The sequence below is a fragment of the Mastomys coucha genome, unplaced genomic scaffold, assembly GCF_008632895.1.
Source record: "Mastomys coucha isolate ucsf_1 unplaced genomic scaffold, UCSF_Mcou_1 pScaffold1, whole genome shotgun sequence".
Classification (NCBI taxonomy): domain Eukaryota; kingdom Metazoa; phylum Chordata; class Mammalia; order Rodentia; family Muridae; genus Mastomys; species Mastomys coucha.
Genome location: NW_022196891.1, coordinates 3,304,388 through 3,320,127, shown reverse-complemented (window position 1 = coordinate 3,320,127; position 15,740 = coordinate 3,304,388). Strand labels below are relative to the sequence as shown.

Below are 15,740 nucleotides of genomic sequence, written 5' to 3'. Positions count from 1 at the left end.
ACAGATTCAGGAGACTAAAAAAAGAATGACTTGTCTGGAAAGCAGGCTAGAAAGACTAGTGAAAGAGTCCCGTGGCAAGCAGCCAACATGGCAGCAGAGCCCCAGAACTCAGTCCTAACAGGGATACTGCCATTTGTTGCTACCACACAGAGATGTGGCAAATACAGCAGGACTTACTTGAAGGAAGAGGTATGTTTTTTCTCCAAATAGCCTGTTGCTTATGGTCAGGTCATAGTCATTAGAAAATTCACTTAGTTCATTCAAGAGCTTTTGGAATTGATGATGTATTTCTTCTCTCTTCTCAATCTTCAGAATAAAGACAAAAAACTCAGTGGGTTAACTTGGCAGAAGCAACTCTAGATTCTCTTCCAAGAGGATCTGGCTATAGTGCTTCCTCTGGTGAACAAATTTGAGGGAAGAATAGAGATGTCCATTGGTCCCTGGATGTCATTTGACTTTCTGCCAAGCCAGATGTAAGCCATAACCAATCTCGGCTGGATAAAGCAGCTTTCTCCACCAGCTCCAATACCACAGATCTATCTTTTCACTTTGGGTGTGAAATGTAACTGATCACTAAGTGCTTCCTGCATTTATTTTTTTATCTATTGATAGACACTAGATATTTGAAAAGGGTAAATGATTTCCCAGATAATTCCTCTCCTCTAACACTTGGATATTTCTCTTTTCAATAGTGGATAATAAAAGTGATTCTTAATGGAGTAAGTCACCATTTATCAGAGCTACAAACTGGACTAAAGTGAAAATTTTTCCTGTTTTTGAAAAAAAATCAAAGTCTTCTGGATATCTTCTACAAGATATACCAGGTTTCTGATTGTAGTATAGTGTAGGCACTGCGTGGCAACACTGGGTGAGCCGAAACCCTCCATTAGAGCAGAGCAGAGCATCATCTCATGACCCTGATGAGGGGACTCTGGTTGTTCAAACTCACAGAGGATACAAGGACTTACAGTTTAGTTTTAGATTGAGCAATCCATTTCTGCTTCCATATGAGAACTGAAAAGCCATTTTCTTGTATAATACGATGCCTAAATGTTTATTTAACTCACTATTGTGTCTCTTATTTTCATCTCTCATGCTCCAACTACCTATGACAATTCCAGAAAAAGTAATAGACAGCTGAATTCTGCAAATAATTAATAACTCTTAGAAGACATTTAAATTGAAATTGTGTGTCCACATTGTTCTGTCAGTGTCAGCAGAGCTGAACTTGACATTTGTTGCCTCCTTGCTGTTAGGAAACTTTATGTGGCTAGCAATCAGTTGTTCATAGTTTCAGTTGATTGGGACATACAGTGAACCAGTCAATGTATCACACCCTTTGGGACTTAAGAGTTTGATGTTCATTAATTTTCTCAGTGAGCCATTTGTGACTAAGCTGACCTAAAAATAATTGAAGAGAAGAAAAGCCTGTTTTCAAACAGGTTTGGGGGTTTTGTTTACACTATCTTGGTATCCTAGGAGGTCACAAATAGAAACATTAAAGTGGTCTGAAGTTGGTAAAATCCCAAGATCTTATTTCAGAAGTATATCTTCATCACAAAAGAAACTATATGACAAGCTTCCTTGCATCTCCAAGATCCCCAACGTGTAGGGCCATGTTCCAAAGTCTGACTACATCCTCACTGAGTCCCCAAGATCATCAGCCATCAAGTTCTAAATTATAAACTGTTAACAAACAAGTCCCAAATCAAAACTCATGGAAAAATAGTAACAACTACAACAAACACACACACATTTATGTGGTCACATGAGCATCTCCAGATATTCACATTATTCTTTGGATAGAAAAAAAAATCATCATACATGGTGTATCTCAGTCCTTGAAAACACATTTAAAAGAAAGCATCTTCAACAAATAATGCTGGTAAAACCAGATGTCTGCACATAGAAAAATACAAATAGGTCAATACTTACCTCCCTACACAAAACTCAAGTCCTAATGGATCAAAGACCTCAACATAAAGCCAGATATACTGAACCTGATAGAAGAGAACATGAGGAGTAACCTTTAATGAATAGTCACAGAAGACAACTTCCTGAACAGAACACCAACAGCTCAGACACTAAAGTCAACAATCAAAAACGGGACCTCATCAAACTGAAAAGATCCTGTAGGGGAAAAGACACCATGTAAAAAGGACAGAGCTGCCTACAGGATGAGAAAAGTTCTTCACCAACCCCACATCTGACAGAGGGCTGATATTCAAATTATATAAAGAACTCAAGAAGCTAGATATCATAAAAGCTAAATAATCCAATTACAAAATGAAGTACAGATCCAAACAATACTCAACAGAGGAGTCTCTGAGGGCCGAGAAGCACTTAAAGAAATGTTCAATGTCCTTCCTTCGCCATCAGGGAAATGCAAATCAAAGTGACTCCAGCACTCCATCTTATACCTGTCTCAATGGCTGAGATCAAACAAAATTCAAGCGCCAGCTTATACTGACAAGGATGTGGAGCAAGCAAAACACTCCTCTGGTGGTGGTGGGAATACAAACTTGTACAGCCACTTTGTAAATCAATATGGGTTCCTCAGTAATCTCTTGGGAACCTACCTCTAGGTCCAGATTACCACTCTTAGGCTTATACCCAAAGGACATTCCATCTTACCACAAGGACACTTGCTCAGTTATGTTTATTACAGCTTTCTTCTTAGTATCCAGAAACTAGAAACAACCTAGATGCTCCTTAACTGAAAAATGGATAAGGAAAATGTGCTATATTTACACAGTGGCATATTACTCACATGGTAAAAAAAAATGACATCATGAAATTTGTAGGCAAATGGTGGCTAGAACTGGAAAACAATCAACCTGTGTTGACCCAGACTCAGAAAGATAAATTTGCCATATTAGCCATTAAATAAATGATGACCAACTTAAAATCCTACAATCTGTAGACTGAGAAGGGTTAGGGATAGAAGGGACTAGGGAGAACACATGGATCTCCCTGAAAGGGGAAAGTAGAATAGATTCTACAAGTGGAGTAGGGGCTTGTGGGGACAGGAACAGGGGGATGAGGTGAGGCATGTGGAGATGGGGTTGAGGGAGGGAATGCAGGGAGAGACAGATGGAATTGAGGGGCATTTGAGGGGTAGTGTAGAAAGCTAGTGCAGTAGAAACATACTAAAATAAATGATCAAAATAATTTTATCCTACTGAAGTCTGCTAATAATGAGGGAGACAGAGTCTTAGCTGATCATCTCTTGTCACCAAATGAGGCCTCCAGTAATGGAACTGGGTTGCATTCAACTTAGTTTTTGGCTAAGGGTTTCCTATGGAAATCCCCAAACATTCTAAGCTGTTATCAAGAGAACAGGTTGCTCTTTGAAAACTGACATCAAGACCCCATTGCTGAGAATAACGGAGAAGCAAACAAATTATGAACATGGAGAAGCCAAGCTAGTGCTTCCATGGAGCCTTCACTGCCTACGTGTGAATGTCCTTGGTTTGGGAAGGTACTCTGTAGACTAACAAAAGGGAAATGTAAACAGCAACCCAGCCACAAAACCTTTGACCTACAATCTGTCCTGCCTTCAAAATACGCTAGGGCAATGGTGGCACAGAGCTTAGGGAAAGTAGCCAACCAATATCTCATTTGACGTAAGGCAGCTCCACAAGATGCAACTCATGCCTGACACTTCTCATGGGACCCAGAACCTGAGGCCTAGGGTACAACCAAATACTACTTACTGGTCAAAAAAAAAAAAAAAAAAAAAAAAAAAAAAAAAAAAAAAAAAAAAAAAAAAAAAAAAACAGGAGCTGGCTCTTTGAGAAAATCAACAAGATGGATAAACCTTTAGCCAGACTAACCAGAAATGAAAAGGGAGACATAACAACAAAATATATCTTAAAATAATTTTTCTGCTTGTTGAATATTAACAGTTGAGAATATTAAAAATCATATTCTACAAAAAAATAAAACAACTAGGGGGGCAGAGACCCTCAGCGTCTTACATATAGATTCTCGTACAATGTTGGGGACCTAATTAATATAATACAGGTGTTAGACTAAATCCACAACACACTACAGCTTCCATGGTGAGATGTTTTCTATGATTTGTTTTGCTTATTATTTTTGTCTTTTTTTTATTTTCTTTTCAGGGGAGGAGGTTGCAAGGGCAGAGGATGGATATGGGGGGTCTGGAGATGAGTGGGACTGGGGTGCATGATGTGAAACTGACAAAAAATAAATACAAAGCGTAAAAAAAGAAAAATAAATTTAAAAAAGAAAAGGAAAAAAATGAAAAGAAAATCTCTAAAATAAATAAATAAATAAATAAAAAGGAACAATAAAATGACTCCTAATGTTACTCTGCTATACTATACATAGATCAGTGTCTTATTCAGTGAGTATCGGAGAGGCTTTCTCTTGCAGCAGATGGAAACAGGTACAGAGATCTACAGCCAGAAATTATGCAGAGAAAGTGTCCTTGGAACACATAGTTATAAATGGAATATCACCATTAAATCCCTCCCATCAGAGCTCAGAAACCCCTGGGAAGAGGAGGTAGAAAAGTGTAAGACCCAGAGAAGCCAGAGGACACAGAAAAGCAAGGCCTTGTGAATCAACTGAGCAAAGCTTAGACGAAAGAAATCGCAGAGCCTGAAGCAGAGCAGGCTGGCAGGCACAGAGTGGCACCAGCTCCTCTGCATTTGCTGCATGGCGTCCAGCTCAGTGTTTCTAGGGCACACCTGAGTGTGTGAACAAGCGGGCCTTTGATTCTTGTGCCTTCTCCTGGGGCTTTTTTTCCTTTTGGTAGGTTGCTTTGTCCAACTTCAGTGTGATGGGTTTTGTTTTATCTTCCTGTATATAGTGCTGTTGCATTCTGTTGTTGTCTTTTAGAATAAGACAACTGTTCTTTTCTAATAAGAGTCAAAACAGGAGTGGATACAGACGAAAGTGGTATGTGGAAGGACTAGGAGGAGTAGAAGGAGTTGAAACTATAATCAGGATACATTGTGTGAGAAAGAGATTTCAGTAGAAGGGAGAAAATGTTTAAGAAACAAGGGACTGTTCATAGTTTCCAGCTTGGATTAACAAGCAACTATAGCACCTAGAAATTAATATTTTATTTACATTTAATTTAACAGCCTAGTGTTTTGGTTAGAAAGCTTATCTGTGCTGTTGATGCTGAATTAGAGACCAGAGGATGGTGTGAAACAGCTGTCTCTGAGTTCCACAAAAGAAAAAAAAATGACAACAAGATGCCTGACATTAAGAAATCTGGGTAATAGAAGCATTCTGGCATTTTTCTGAAAGGCAATGAAGACAAAATGGGGAAATTTTGTTATTCCCCATTTTCACCATTAATGAAAAGTATGAGGGTTTTTTTAATACAAAATTTTAATTAGCTATGAATGCTGGGTTTTGAGGAGAAAAATAGTTAAATAAGAAAATAAAAATTCTTATTGAGCTTGTCAACAGAATGTTAAAAATTATGATACAAAACTTTTTTATATCTTATTTTATGTCAAATAAAAACATAAGAGGACTGCAGGATGGTTCATCAGATGAAATGTTTGTCACCAACAAGCCTGATGTTCCCTCAGCTCAATCTCTGGGCCCTACATGGTGAATGAAAGTAGGTGATTCCTGAAATATACCATGGAATGTACAAGTTTCTTATCCAGAAATTATAACAAGTCAAAGTTACAGTAAATAAAAGAAATCCATGGTTAGAGCAACAGTAGTAAATTTAAAAAAAAAAAATGAAAAAAGTGTTAAATCACTACCAAGGTTGTCAACTAAAACAGCTTGACAGTAACAATATTAAAATATGAGAATAGAATCTTGTAAAGACTACCAAAAATATAAACCAAAAATTCTATGCTCAGCTACACGGTCAACATACACACAGAGTTGAATACAGTTTGACAATATCTACTATATGCAATTCATTGCTAGAGGAACCACAAAGGATTGACATCCGAAAACTGGCAGAAAATGCGTACAAGCCTCCCCACAAAGACATGTCAGGCTAACAACGTCACCTTGTTCAAAGGTTCTGTAATCCTTGAGGGAGTGTGCAGTGGAGCACAGCGAAATCAACAGGAAGACCAGTGGAACTCACTCACCAAAGCGCCTCCCTACAACACAGCCCAGAGACTGCAGAGACAGCCTGCTTCTAACCCAGACCCAAGGAGAAGAGAGAAACAGAAGAGCACTCTGGCCTCTGGGGGACTCTCTCTGTCTCATCTAGATTTAAATTGTGACACAAACAAGGTGCCTGACTACCAAGTTCTGCACTGAACTGAAAGCCAACAGAGAGAGTGCCGGATTATCAAGTCACAAAACGTCAGTTGCAGCATGAATACAAGCTTCTCGAAGATAATACCAGACAGGTGCTGGTTTGTCTGTCTAGCAGATTTGGTGCATCTCAATAATCTTATTGAAATGTTATCCCAGGCTAGGTGTAGTGGTACAGTCTTAAATCTCAGCCCTCAAAAGGCAGAAGCAGGTACATGTCGGTGAATTGAAAGTCAGCATGTCCACATAACATAGTCTAGTTTCAGGCCAACTAGGAGTATATAGTGAAACCATCTAAAAAACAGAAAAGAGAAGAAAATAGAAGGAGAGGAGGAAGAGAGAAATGGATGGAGACAGGGAGGAAGGGGAAGGGAGGAGAAGAGTGAGGAAAGGTGGGGAAGGGAGAGAGGGAGGGGAAGAGGAAGAGGAATGGAGGAATAGAGGGAGGGAAGGAGGAAGAAAAGGATAGAGAGAGACAGGGAGGAAAGAAATGGGAGAAGTGAGAAGAAGGGAGGGGAAGGGAGGGAGGGAGGGAAAAAGGAAGGGAGGGAAGGAGTGAGGGAGAGAAGGAAGGAGTGAGGGAGAGAAAGAAGGAGAGAGGGAGAGAAAGAGGGAGGGAGGGAGGAGGCTGGTTCTTAATACCAAGCATACTGGTAGTTGGTCCAGTTCAGTTACCTTCACCAACTCAAAACTAACACTTGATACTTCAAAACATTTATGTATTTTAGCCTCTTGGGAAAATGAAAAAGCTATCCAAAAACTTGCCCCCTCAAAAAAAAAAAAAAAAAAAAAAAAAAAAAAAACAAGCGTTGCAAAGATTAAAGGTAAAATATCATACTATCCCTTAGCAGCCATAGGCCACACTGCAACACTGAATGACTTCTTACACTCACTAGCCAAATGGAAAGCGCTGGGCATGAAGCCACTGACTAGCTGTTATAAAGGTACCTACTTCCTGTTCTTAGATACAGTACAGAAAATTCTAAGAAAGTATTCTTCTCCTTTTGAAATAAAATTCTACCTTGAAATGATGACAGTTTTTTAAAAATGGTACAGACTATAAACTTCTAGGGTGCTATACCTATCTTGAATCTATTAATGAAGTAAAGCAAAATGTTTAGAAAGATAAATCATTTGAGTTACTATCACAATAGAGATTAACTTTCTCTAATGGGACTATACTGAGGCCAGAGCTTTTGTATAAAAATGTTTAGTATGGATATAAGAACCACCTGTTTCCTAGAAATATTAAAGACAGTCTAGTGAATTTTCAAAAATTTCAGAATGTGTGTCTTTCCATTATATAAAATGCTAGAAGAATTTGGAAAGATCCCCCAGAGTCTCTACCTGAACTCACTGGGAAAAGCCCAGGTGGCAAAGGTTTCCAGTGCTAGAGACCAACGGCGGACAATGAGGAACGCCAAGAAAGGGGAACATAATTTAATCAAAATAAAAATAAATCTCTAGAAACCGACTGTAAAAAATAGAGACACATGAATCACCACAGAAATTTCCAAAACAACAATCATAAGATATTCAATAAATTAAGAACTCACAGATACATAGGTAAATAAACAAAACCAAGGAGAGGGTGCATAGACAAAATGATAATACTAGCAAAGAGAGAAGGGATAAAGAACATCCAAGTGACTTCCGGAACTAAAGAATGAGACACTGAATTGGAAAGAAACCAATAGAGAAAGTTTTCATGAAGAACTGCAGGAAATGATGGCCGCTGAAAGGAGGAGAATCCGTAGTCTCCAGGGATATCCCCGTGGTAGTTTATTAAATACCAAAGCATCTTCTCTAAGCACTTGTGAGCAACAATACATGGATGAGGGTATGCGTGCAATGATAATAATTAAAAATAATAGCCTGTGAATTTGAGAGTTGAGGAAGTACACAGGAAGAGCTGTGTGGAGGAAGGGGAAGGAACTATGTAATCTAAGTACACCTTATTTAAATTTTCAAAAACATTATTTCTTTATTTTTTTAAAAAAAAAAAATCAAACTCATTAGAACACTTGGCTGGGGAAGAGAAAGAACTATGAACCTAAAGACTGGGCATTCAAAATTGCCAAAATAGAAGAGCAAATGGAAGAGAAGTATAGGAAAAACTGAAGTCACCAAAAAGACTTATAAGGCATTAAATTGAAGTATACACACACACATACACACAGTCATACACATACACACACACACACACACACACACACACACACACACACACTGTAGGAGCTTCAGGTTGAAAAGAATTGTAGACAGAATAACACATAAAACTAAGAAAATAAATGGACATATGAAATGGCCCAGTTAGTCTTCAGTGATCAGTCTTCAGTGGCAGAGTCCAGGGGAAATAGTAAATAGATAAGAAAACAAAGAGGAAAACTGTCTTATGCCAACAAATTGTAAGAGGTACCATATCTTATACTATTTTAGTGGGAAAATGGGTCACGGGCAACAAAAAGATTAATCAACTGATGTTACACAAAGGGAACCCAGGATAGCTCAAGGGCACCACAGACCAAACACGACAGCCTTGGGATTGATCACTCTTCAGGGGGGGAAACCAGTCCCCAGGAACTGAAAACTGAATTCCTTCCAGGCCCTGGTCCCAGCTCCAGGCCAGAACTTGACAAGTCTGCTCCGGACAATGACACAGAACTATGTTTCTTTTCATCAGAACCTCTGAGAAAACCTTGAATTGAATTGGCCTGGCTCTCAACAAGTATAGGCATTCAGAAACTCCAAGGTGACCATCTAAGATAAAGCTACAAAGAGCGCTGGGGCCACACTTCATAACCACACTGTAAAGGCCATGAAAAGAGAAACTAGGGAGTAGCTAGAGTAAACAGCTTGTTACATACAAGGGGCATCTGTGTGACTGACAGACTTCTCAGAATAAAGACATTATGAAAGAACTGGTATACTATTTAAAATGCACTCAAAGAAAAGAAAAATACTATAAAGTATGCCAAGAATACTATTTTCAAAATGACAGTATTGAACTGTTATTTAAAAGCAAAGGGGAACATCCAATAGAGGACTAACATCCAAAATATACAAAGAACTCAAGAAGCTAGAATCCAGAGAACCAAATAACACTATTAAAAATGCTGTACAAAGCTAAACAGAGAATTCTCAACTGAGGAATCTCAAATGGCTAAGAAGCATTTAAAGAAATGTTCAACATCCTTAGTCATCAGGGAAATGCAAATCAAAGCAACCCTGAGATTCCACCTTACACCAGTCAGACTGGCTAAGATCAAAAACTCAAGTGACAGCAGATGCTGGAGAGGTTGAGGAGAAAGAGGAACATCCCTTCATTGCTGGTGGGATTGCAAGCTGGTACAACCACTCTGGGAATCAGTCTGGTGGTTCCTCAGAAAATTGGACATAGTACCACCTGAGGACCCAGCTATACCACTTCTGGACATATGCCCAGAAGATGCTCCAAAATGTAATAAGGACACATGCTCCACTATGTTCATAGCAGCCAGAAACTGGAAAGAACCCGGATGTCCCTCAACAGAGGAATGGATACAGAAAATGTGGTATGTTTACACAATGGAGTACTAGTCAGCTATTAAAAACAATGAATTCATGAAATTCTTAGGGAAATGGATGGAACTAGAAAATATCATCCTGAATGAGGTAACCCAGTCACAAAAGAACACACATGGTATGTACTCACTGATACGTAGATATTAGCCAAAACGAAGCTTAGAATAACCACAATAAAACTCACAGACCATATGAAATCCAAGAAGAAAGAAGATCACACCAAAGTGTGGATACTTTAGTCCTACTCAGAAGAGGGGAGAAAATAATCTCAGGGAAGTAGAGGGAGGGAAAGAGGAAGGGGAGGGTAAAAGGCGGCCAGTTCAGATATGGGAGGAGATGGGGGAGAAGTGCAGAGGGTCAAAAAATTGAAAGTAGGTATACAACAGTGGAAGAGGGAGAACTGGGGGTAACCACTAGAAATTCCCAGATTCCAGGGACCATAGAGGTTCTCAGGACACAACAGGGAAGACATTAGCAGAAATACCCATCAAAGGGGAGGAAGAACCTGTAGAGACCATATCCAGTGAATAGGCATGGCCCACAGCTGAGGGATGGGGCTGGCCACCCATCTCAAAAATATTAATCCAGAATTCCTCCTCTCAAAAGGAAATGCAGGAACAAAGAGTGGAGCAGAGACTGAAGGAAAGGCCATCCAGAGACTGCCACACTTATAGATCTATCCCATCTGCAGCCACCAAACCCAAACACTATTGCTGACACCAAGAAGTGCTTACTGATAGGAGCCTGGTATAGCTGCCTCCCGAGATGCTCTGCCAGAGATTGACCAATACAGATAGGGATGCAGGCAGCCAAACATCAGACTGAGTATGGGCACCCCAGTGGAGAAGTTAGGACAAGGACTGTGGGAGCTGAATGGGATTGCAACCCCATAGGAAGAACGACAATATCAACCAACCAGACCCCACACACACAAAGTTCCCAGGGACTAAATCACCAAACAAAGAGTACACATGGCAGGACCCATGGCTCTAGCTGCATATGTAGCAGAGAATTGCCTTATTGGGCATCACTGGGAGAGGAGCCCTTTGGTCCTGTGAAGGCTTTGATGATGCAGGTTAGGGGAATACTCCGCTGAGGCAGGAGTGGGTAGATGAGTGGGGGAGCACCCTCATAGAGGCAGGGGGAGGTGAGAAGATAGAGGATTTATGGAGGGAGTACCATCCCCTCAGAAAGGGGATAACATTTGAAGTGTAAATAAATAAAATAACCAATAAAAATGAAAAAAAAAATAAAAGCAAAGGGGACTTAGTATTGCCTGAGAACCCAGCTATACCACCCCTGGGCATATACCCAGAAGATGCTCCACCATGTTCATAGCAGCCTTATTTATAATAGCCAGGAGCTGGAAAGAACCCAGATGTCCTTTAACAGAGGAATGGATAGAAAATGTGGTACATTTATACAATGGAGTACTTAGCTATTAAAAATAATGACTTCAGGAAATTCGCAGGCAAATGGATGGAACTAGAAAATATCATCCTAAGTGAGATAACCCAACACACAAGAACACACACGGTGTACACTCATTGGTAAGTGGATATTAGCCTAAAAGCTTAGAATACTGAAGGGCTATGATTACTGTTGGAGGCAGTGTGCCCTTCTGAGGGCTCTGATCACCTTCTGATGCTAACCCTGACCTAATGGGCCTTATCTCCACCCTGTATTTTGTAAGACCAAGTGAGAGATACCAAAGTACTAGATCTGGAAGAAGACCAATGGTCCTGTGCTGATAGTACTTAAGGAAATACTCACAGGAGGGGCAAGAAATTAATTCCATTTAGCGATAACTAATTCAAATTAGCATTACTGGGTGAGTTAAATACATGATCTAGAAGATTCTATTGGAAATATCACAGAGGATTAAAGAAAGTGAATTACTTGCCAAAGTCTCATAGTCCTGACAAGCCCAAGCCAGAACTTGACCCAATTCTCTGTAACTCCAGAGCTGCTATAACTTTTCGGTGTATCAGTATTCATAGTGACTGCTGGCTGTGGTTATTTCTTCTTATTGGAAATTTAGTTTTGTGCAGTCCAAATGCTGTGATTGGAGGTGGTCTTTCTCCCCCAGAGTTCGTGTTCTAAAAGTCTACACCAGGTATAATTGGTGTCGAGAGAGGGAACCATTTAAGGGAGCTGGTGATTAGGTCACCTAAGGCACTGCCCTCAGAAATGGTTAATAAGAGTCTCCCAGAAGAAATTAGCTCTTTGAGAGGAGATTTCATAAAGCAAGACCAGCCACGAGCTCAGCCCCTTCTCTGTGCCGCCAGAGTTCATTCCCTTACATTATAGTACATTCCAGAAGACCCTCCACAAAACCAAACAGATAAAGCCACCCAATCTGGGAATTTCAACCCCCAAACCAGGAGCTTTTGAGCAAGCTCTTATTTATAAAACTTTTAGCCTCTAGGGCTTTGTTATAGCAACAGAAAACAAACTACTATGCCTATAAGTAGGATTGGGTTCCAGTGACTAGTACTTGAGAGTGTGATGCGAGCAACACTAGCAACTTCTTCCACTCTTTTCCTACTCCTTCTCTACACAGATCTTGCACCTGAAAGGTGATCCATCACACTGAAAGGTGTTTAACACATGTGTCCCACCTCTTCTTCTTCAGACTTAATCCTGAAGCTTTCTGTGCGGTGTTCAGAGTAAAGTACCTAGCAGAGAGAAAATACGGTTACCATTGTCAAAATAGACAGAAATTTCACATGGTCAAGGGAAGGCTGATACTCATGTGTTTTCAGTTGTACACAGGCAACATCATCTCCTTGAAAAGCCAGGGAAATGGTCTAGGTTGCCCACTGATATCTTCAGAGGAGTCTAGTAATGGGCTCATTTGGGTCTTCATCTTTGATATGTCATTTAGGCCAAAAATAAAATCCGTAGGTGTTCAAAGCTACTTCAGGCTTTCATATTCTCTTTAACTATGAGAATAATGGCTTTTGAAAAGGCTGTTTATTATACCCCCACTTAAAAGGATGCCAAGCATCCAGGAGCAAATGGGACCTGGACAGGGAAGAGGCCTTCCCTGACAGACCTGAAATTACTCCATATCTTCATCAGCAGGGTAAGTCGCACACATTTTCAAGGTAATGCTAGATAGAGGTTTCGATCTCAGAACAAAGTCTCTGCCTGGAAAGGAAAGGGAGCTCCCACCTTCTGTAGCTCAGAGGCAGTGACTCCTTGGCTCCCTAGGAGGATCATGCCAATGGCTGTTGAGATGCCCACGGGGGAAAAGAAAACGTTGCCATCATTTCTTTTATTCAGTTCTTTGAAAAGATCAAGCAGGAACTGTGTGGGTGCCGCGCCTGGTGAGTCCATGATGGTTTCCAGGTAATCTAGAACAGCAATAACAATCAACCAACACAACATCTGGACTGGGCTGGTTTATGCTCTTAGTTATTCTTTCCTTCATACATCCAGAACGGTGCGACCTTCAGAACTACTGCCTGCTCCCCGCCCTGCTCCCATAATAGAAGACGTAAGTCAGCAGAAGAAGCATCAGCTCATTTTATCGAGCAGTTATCAGTTCTTGTTTCCCGGGGAGGTATGGGAAGGCCTTATTGGTTTTCTCCTCTGGTTTACTTGTAGTCAGAATGTGCTCCCTCTCCACATCATCTAAACTCCACTGAGCAGGCCCACCCTTTGACCTGCACAAGTGTAGCTTGTCCAGCTGTCCAGCTTGTGGGAAGGCAGGATTCTGAAAGCATGGGAATCCCCACTGGCCTTACATTCAATCAGCATTCTCCAATCCAGATTCATTATAATGCAACAGTTGTATTCTTATCTGACACTTTTCATTTCTCAAGAGATCCAAATATAGTCCAGAATAGGAGAACATGTTAAATCCCTAGTCCCAGATTGCTAAAAGTTTAATATGGTCAGAATTTTCTCCTAAAGAGCAGTGGAGCATCCCTAGTCATGGATTATTACGTTAAGGGTTTTCCTTTCTCGAACTTTTTAAAAATTTGTTTTGGATCTATTCGGTGAGCTAATCTTACTGTTACTAAATCACAAAAAAAAAAAAATACTTTTCAAAGCTCTGTTAATATCAACCAAATAAACAAGTAGGATATGCTTTATGTTTTCTTCAGTATTTATTTCATAAAGTTTTTTTTTAAAAAAAAAGAAGAAAGATAAGATAAGATAAGATACATAAAGCTCCTAACAGCCCTCAAACTTCAGGCTTCATCCCTGCTATGAAGTCTGCCATCCAACATCTGATGTTAGAGTTTCCACCTTGGTTCTTTATTTGGAGTCCTTACTTAGAAATGAAAGGATTTAACTCATTAACAAACAAGATAAATTGCCATGGCCATTTGGGCACTGAAATAAATAAAATAACCCAAATTCACAACAGCCATATTCTCAAAGCAGAGGACTCAAGCTAGACCTGAGGAAGAACTTACCTGGTTCTGAAGAGACAGCAATGGACAGGAACAAGGAAGCTATGTAGAGTGAGTGGCTGAGGTCTTTAATTTATAGTGCTCTCTGCCTCTCCCTAGTCATTACAGTTTGTCTTTCCAGTGAAACAGCCTCTGGTTTCTCAATGACAGTTTCCCTAATAAAAATAGCAGGCAAGGTTTATGAGAAAACTGACAGCTTGATACCTTTTATTTCCTTGTGGTGATTAAGTCATGCAGTTAAAGTTATCAGCAACTGCGTTTTCAACTTCAATATGTGCTTCAAGTACATAGGAAGGGAACTTCAAGATCCCTCAGAAATTCGGCCTGGAAACCAAGCATAAAGACATTCAAATCATTCAGAGAATAAAACAAGGTTGAAAGCAGGTGTTCAAACTAGTAAAACTGTAATGGCCAGGTTAAGGAAACTACAGCCCATGAGGCAGGGGAGCAACCAAAAAGAGGCCCTTCATCCTTAAATGTTAAAAGGGGTGCTGTGGGAAGATAAAAAGGTATTTAGAGAAGCAGTTTTGCACCTTAGAATCACACAACACACTCTTCTGAGGGACTTTAGAGGAATCTCTACATCCCAGCCCTAACCCACAACAGGGCCAACCTCTCCGTGGTGGAGAGCCAGCATCAGAATTTTTAATCACCTATGGTGATTAGGATGGATGCACAGACAAGGTTGGGAGCCACTTGTTTATGTAGCCTAATGACGACATCAGTGAAAGCGTGCTTTATTTACCACACACCGTCAGTGTTGGGTCCTGACAAGCCATTCACTATAAGAAGCTCTATTTTGTGGTTGTATTATTTTGTGGTTCCAAATGCAAGTAAGAAGATGAACAAACATTGTTATGCTAGGCATAAACTAGAAAAAAAGAAAAACATCTGGACAGGCAACTTCAAACTTGCAGGTAGACACACACACACACACAAAACCACACCTGATCCCAAATATTGTATCCATTAATTAAGGCTCCAGACAGAACGTATTCAATAAATAATTATTGAGTCTACCATGTACCAGACACCGTGTTAAATATTTCATGAATAGTCAACAGCACCATGAGGTTCTGGGAAACAATTTGCAAAACAGGGAAAGCTTGATAGGAAACTACACCTCCAAATTCCATTTTTGCCAACCCTAGCACATCCCAACTGGCTCTACCAGTTCATCAAAAGAACAAGAGAAACACTGACAACTGGATCCAGCTTCAGCATTTCAAAAGGGTGTGACTAGTCATCCTTGCTGCGCAGCTGCTCTTGGGAGGGGGTTGTAGTTCCAATAAGCCTGAAGATGACTCTTCTAAGAGATGCAGCCTTAAGGCATAGCTCATATATAGACCTTTAAAGCAATTTTAAAGCGCCATTTAAGTAGCTTCTCTTTCGTAATTGCCACTGGAAATATCCAAATTGAGTAAGAATTCGAAAGAATCAGCACTTAGAGTTAACCCTAACATCAGCCAAATGGAA

At 40.1% G+C, this 15,740-nt stretch overlaps 1 protein-coding gene across 1 annotated transcript in view; it reads right to left on the bottom strand.

The window, feature by feature from the left end:
• Positions 1-14,355, bottom strand: part of Serpinb13 (serpin family B member 13) — an 18,744-nt gene extending 4,389 nt beyond the window's left edge. Inside the window, exons 1-4 of the mRNA XM_031340698.1 lie at positions 14,268-14,355; positions 13,015-13,196; positions 12,459-12,515; positions 178-306 (exon numbers count right to left, since the gene is read on the bottom strand). Of these exons, the coding sequence (XP_031196558.1) occupies positions 178-306; positions 12,459-12,515; positions 13,015-13,179 (351 nt within the window). The 5' untranslated portion in view covers positions 13,180-13,196; positions 14,268-14,355. The remainder of the gene's footprint in view (positions 1-177; positions 307-12,458; positions 12,516-13,014; positions 13,197-14,267) is intronic.
• Between the last annotated feature and the right edge of the window lie 1,385 nt (positions 14,356-15,740).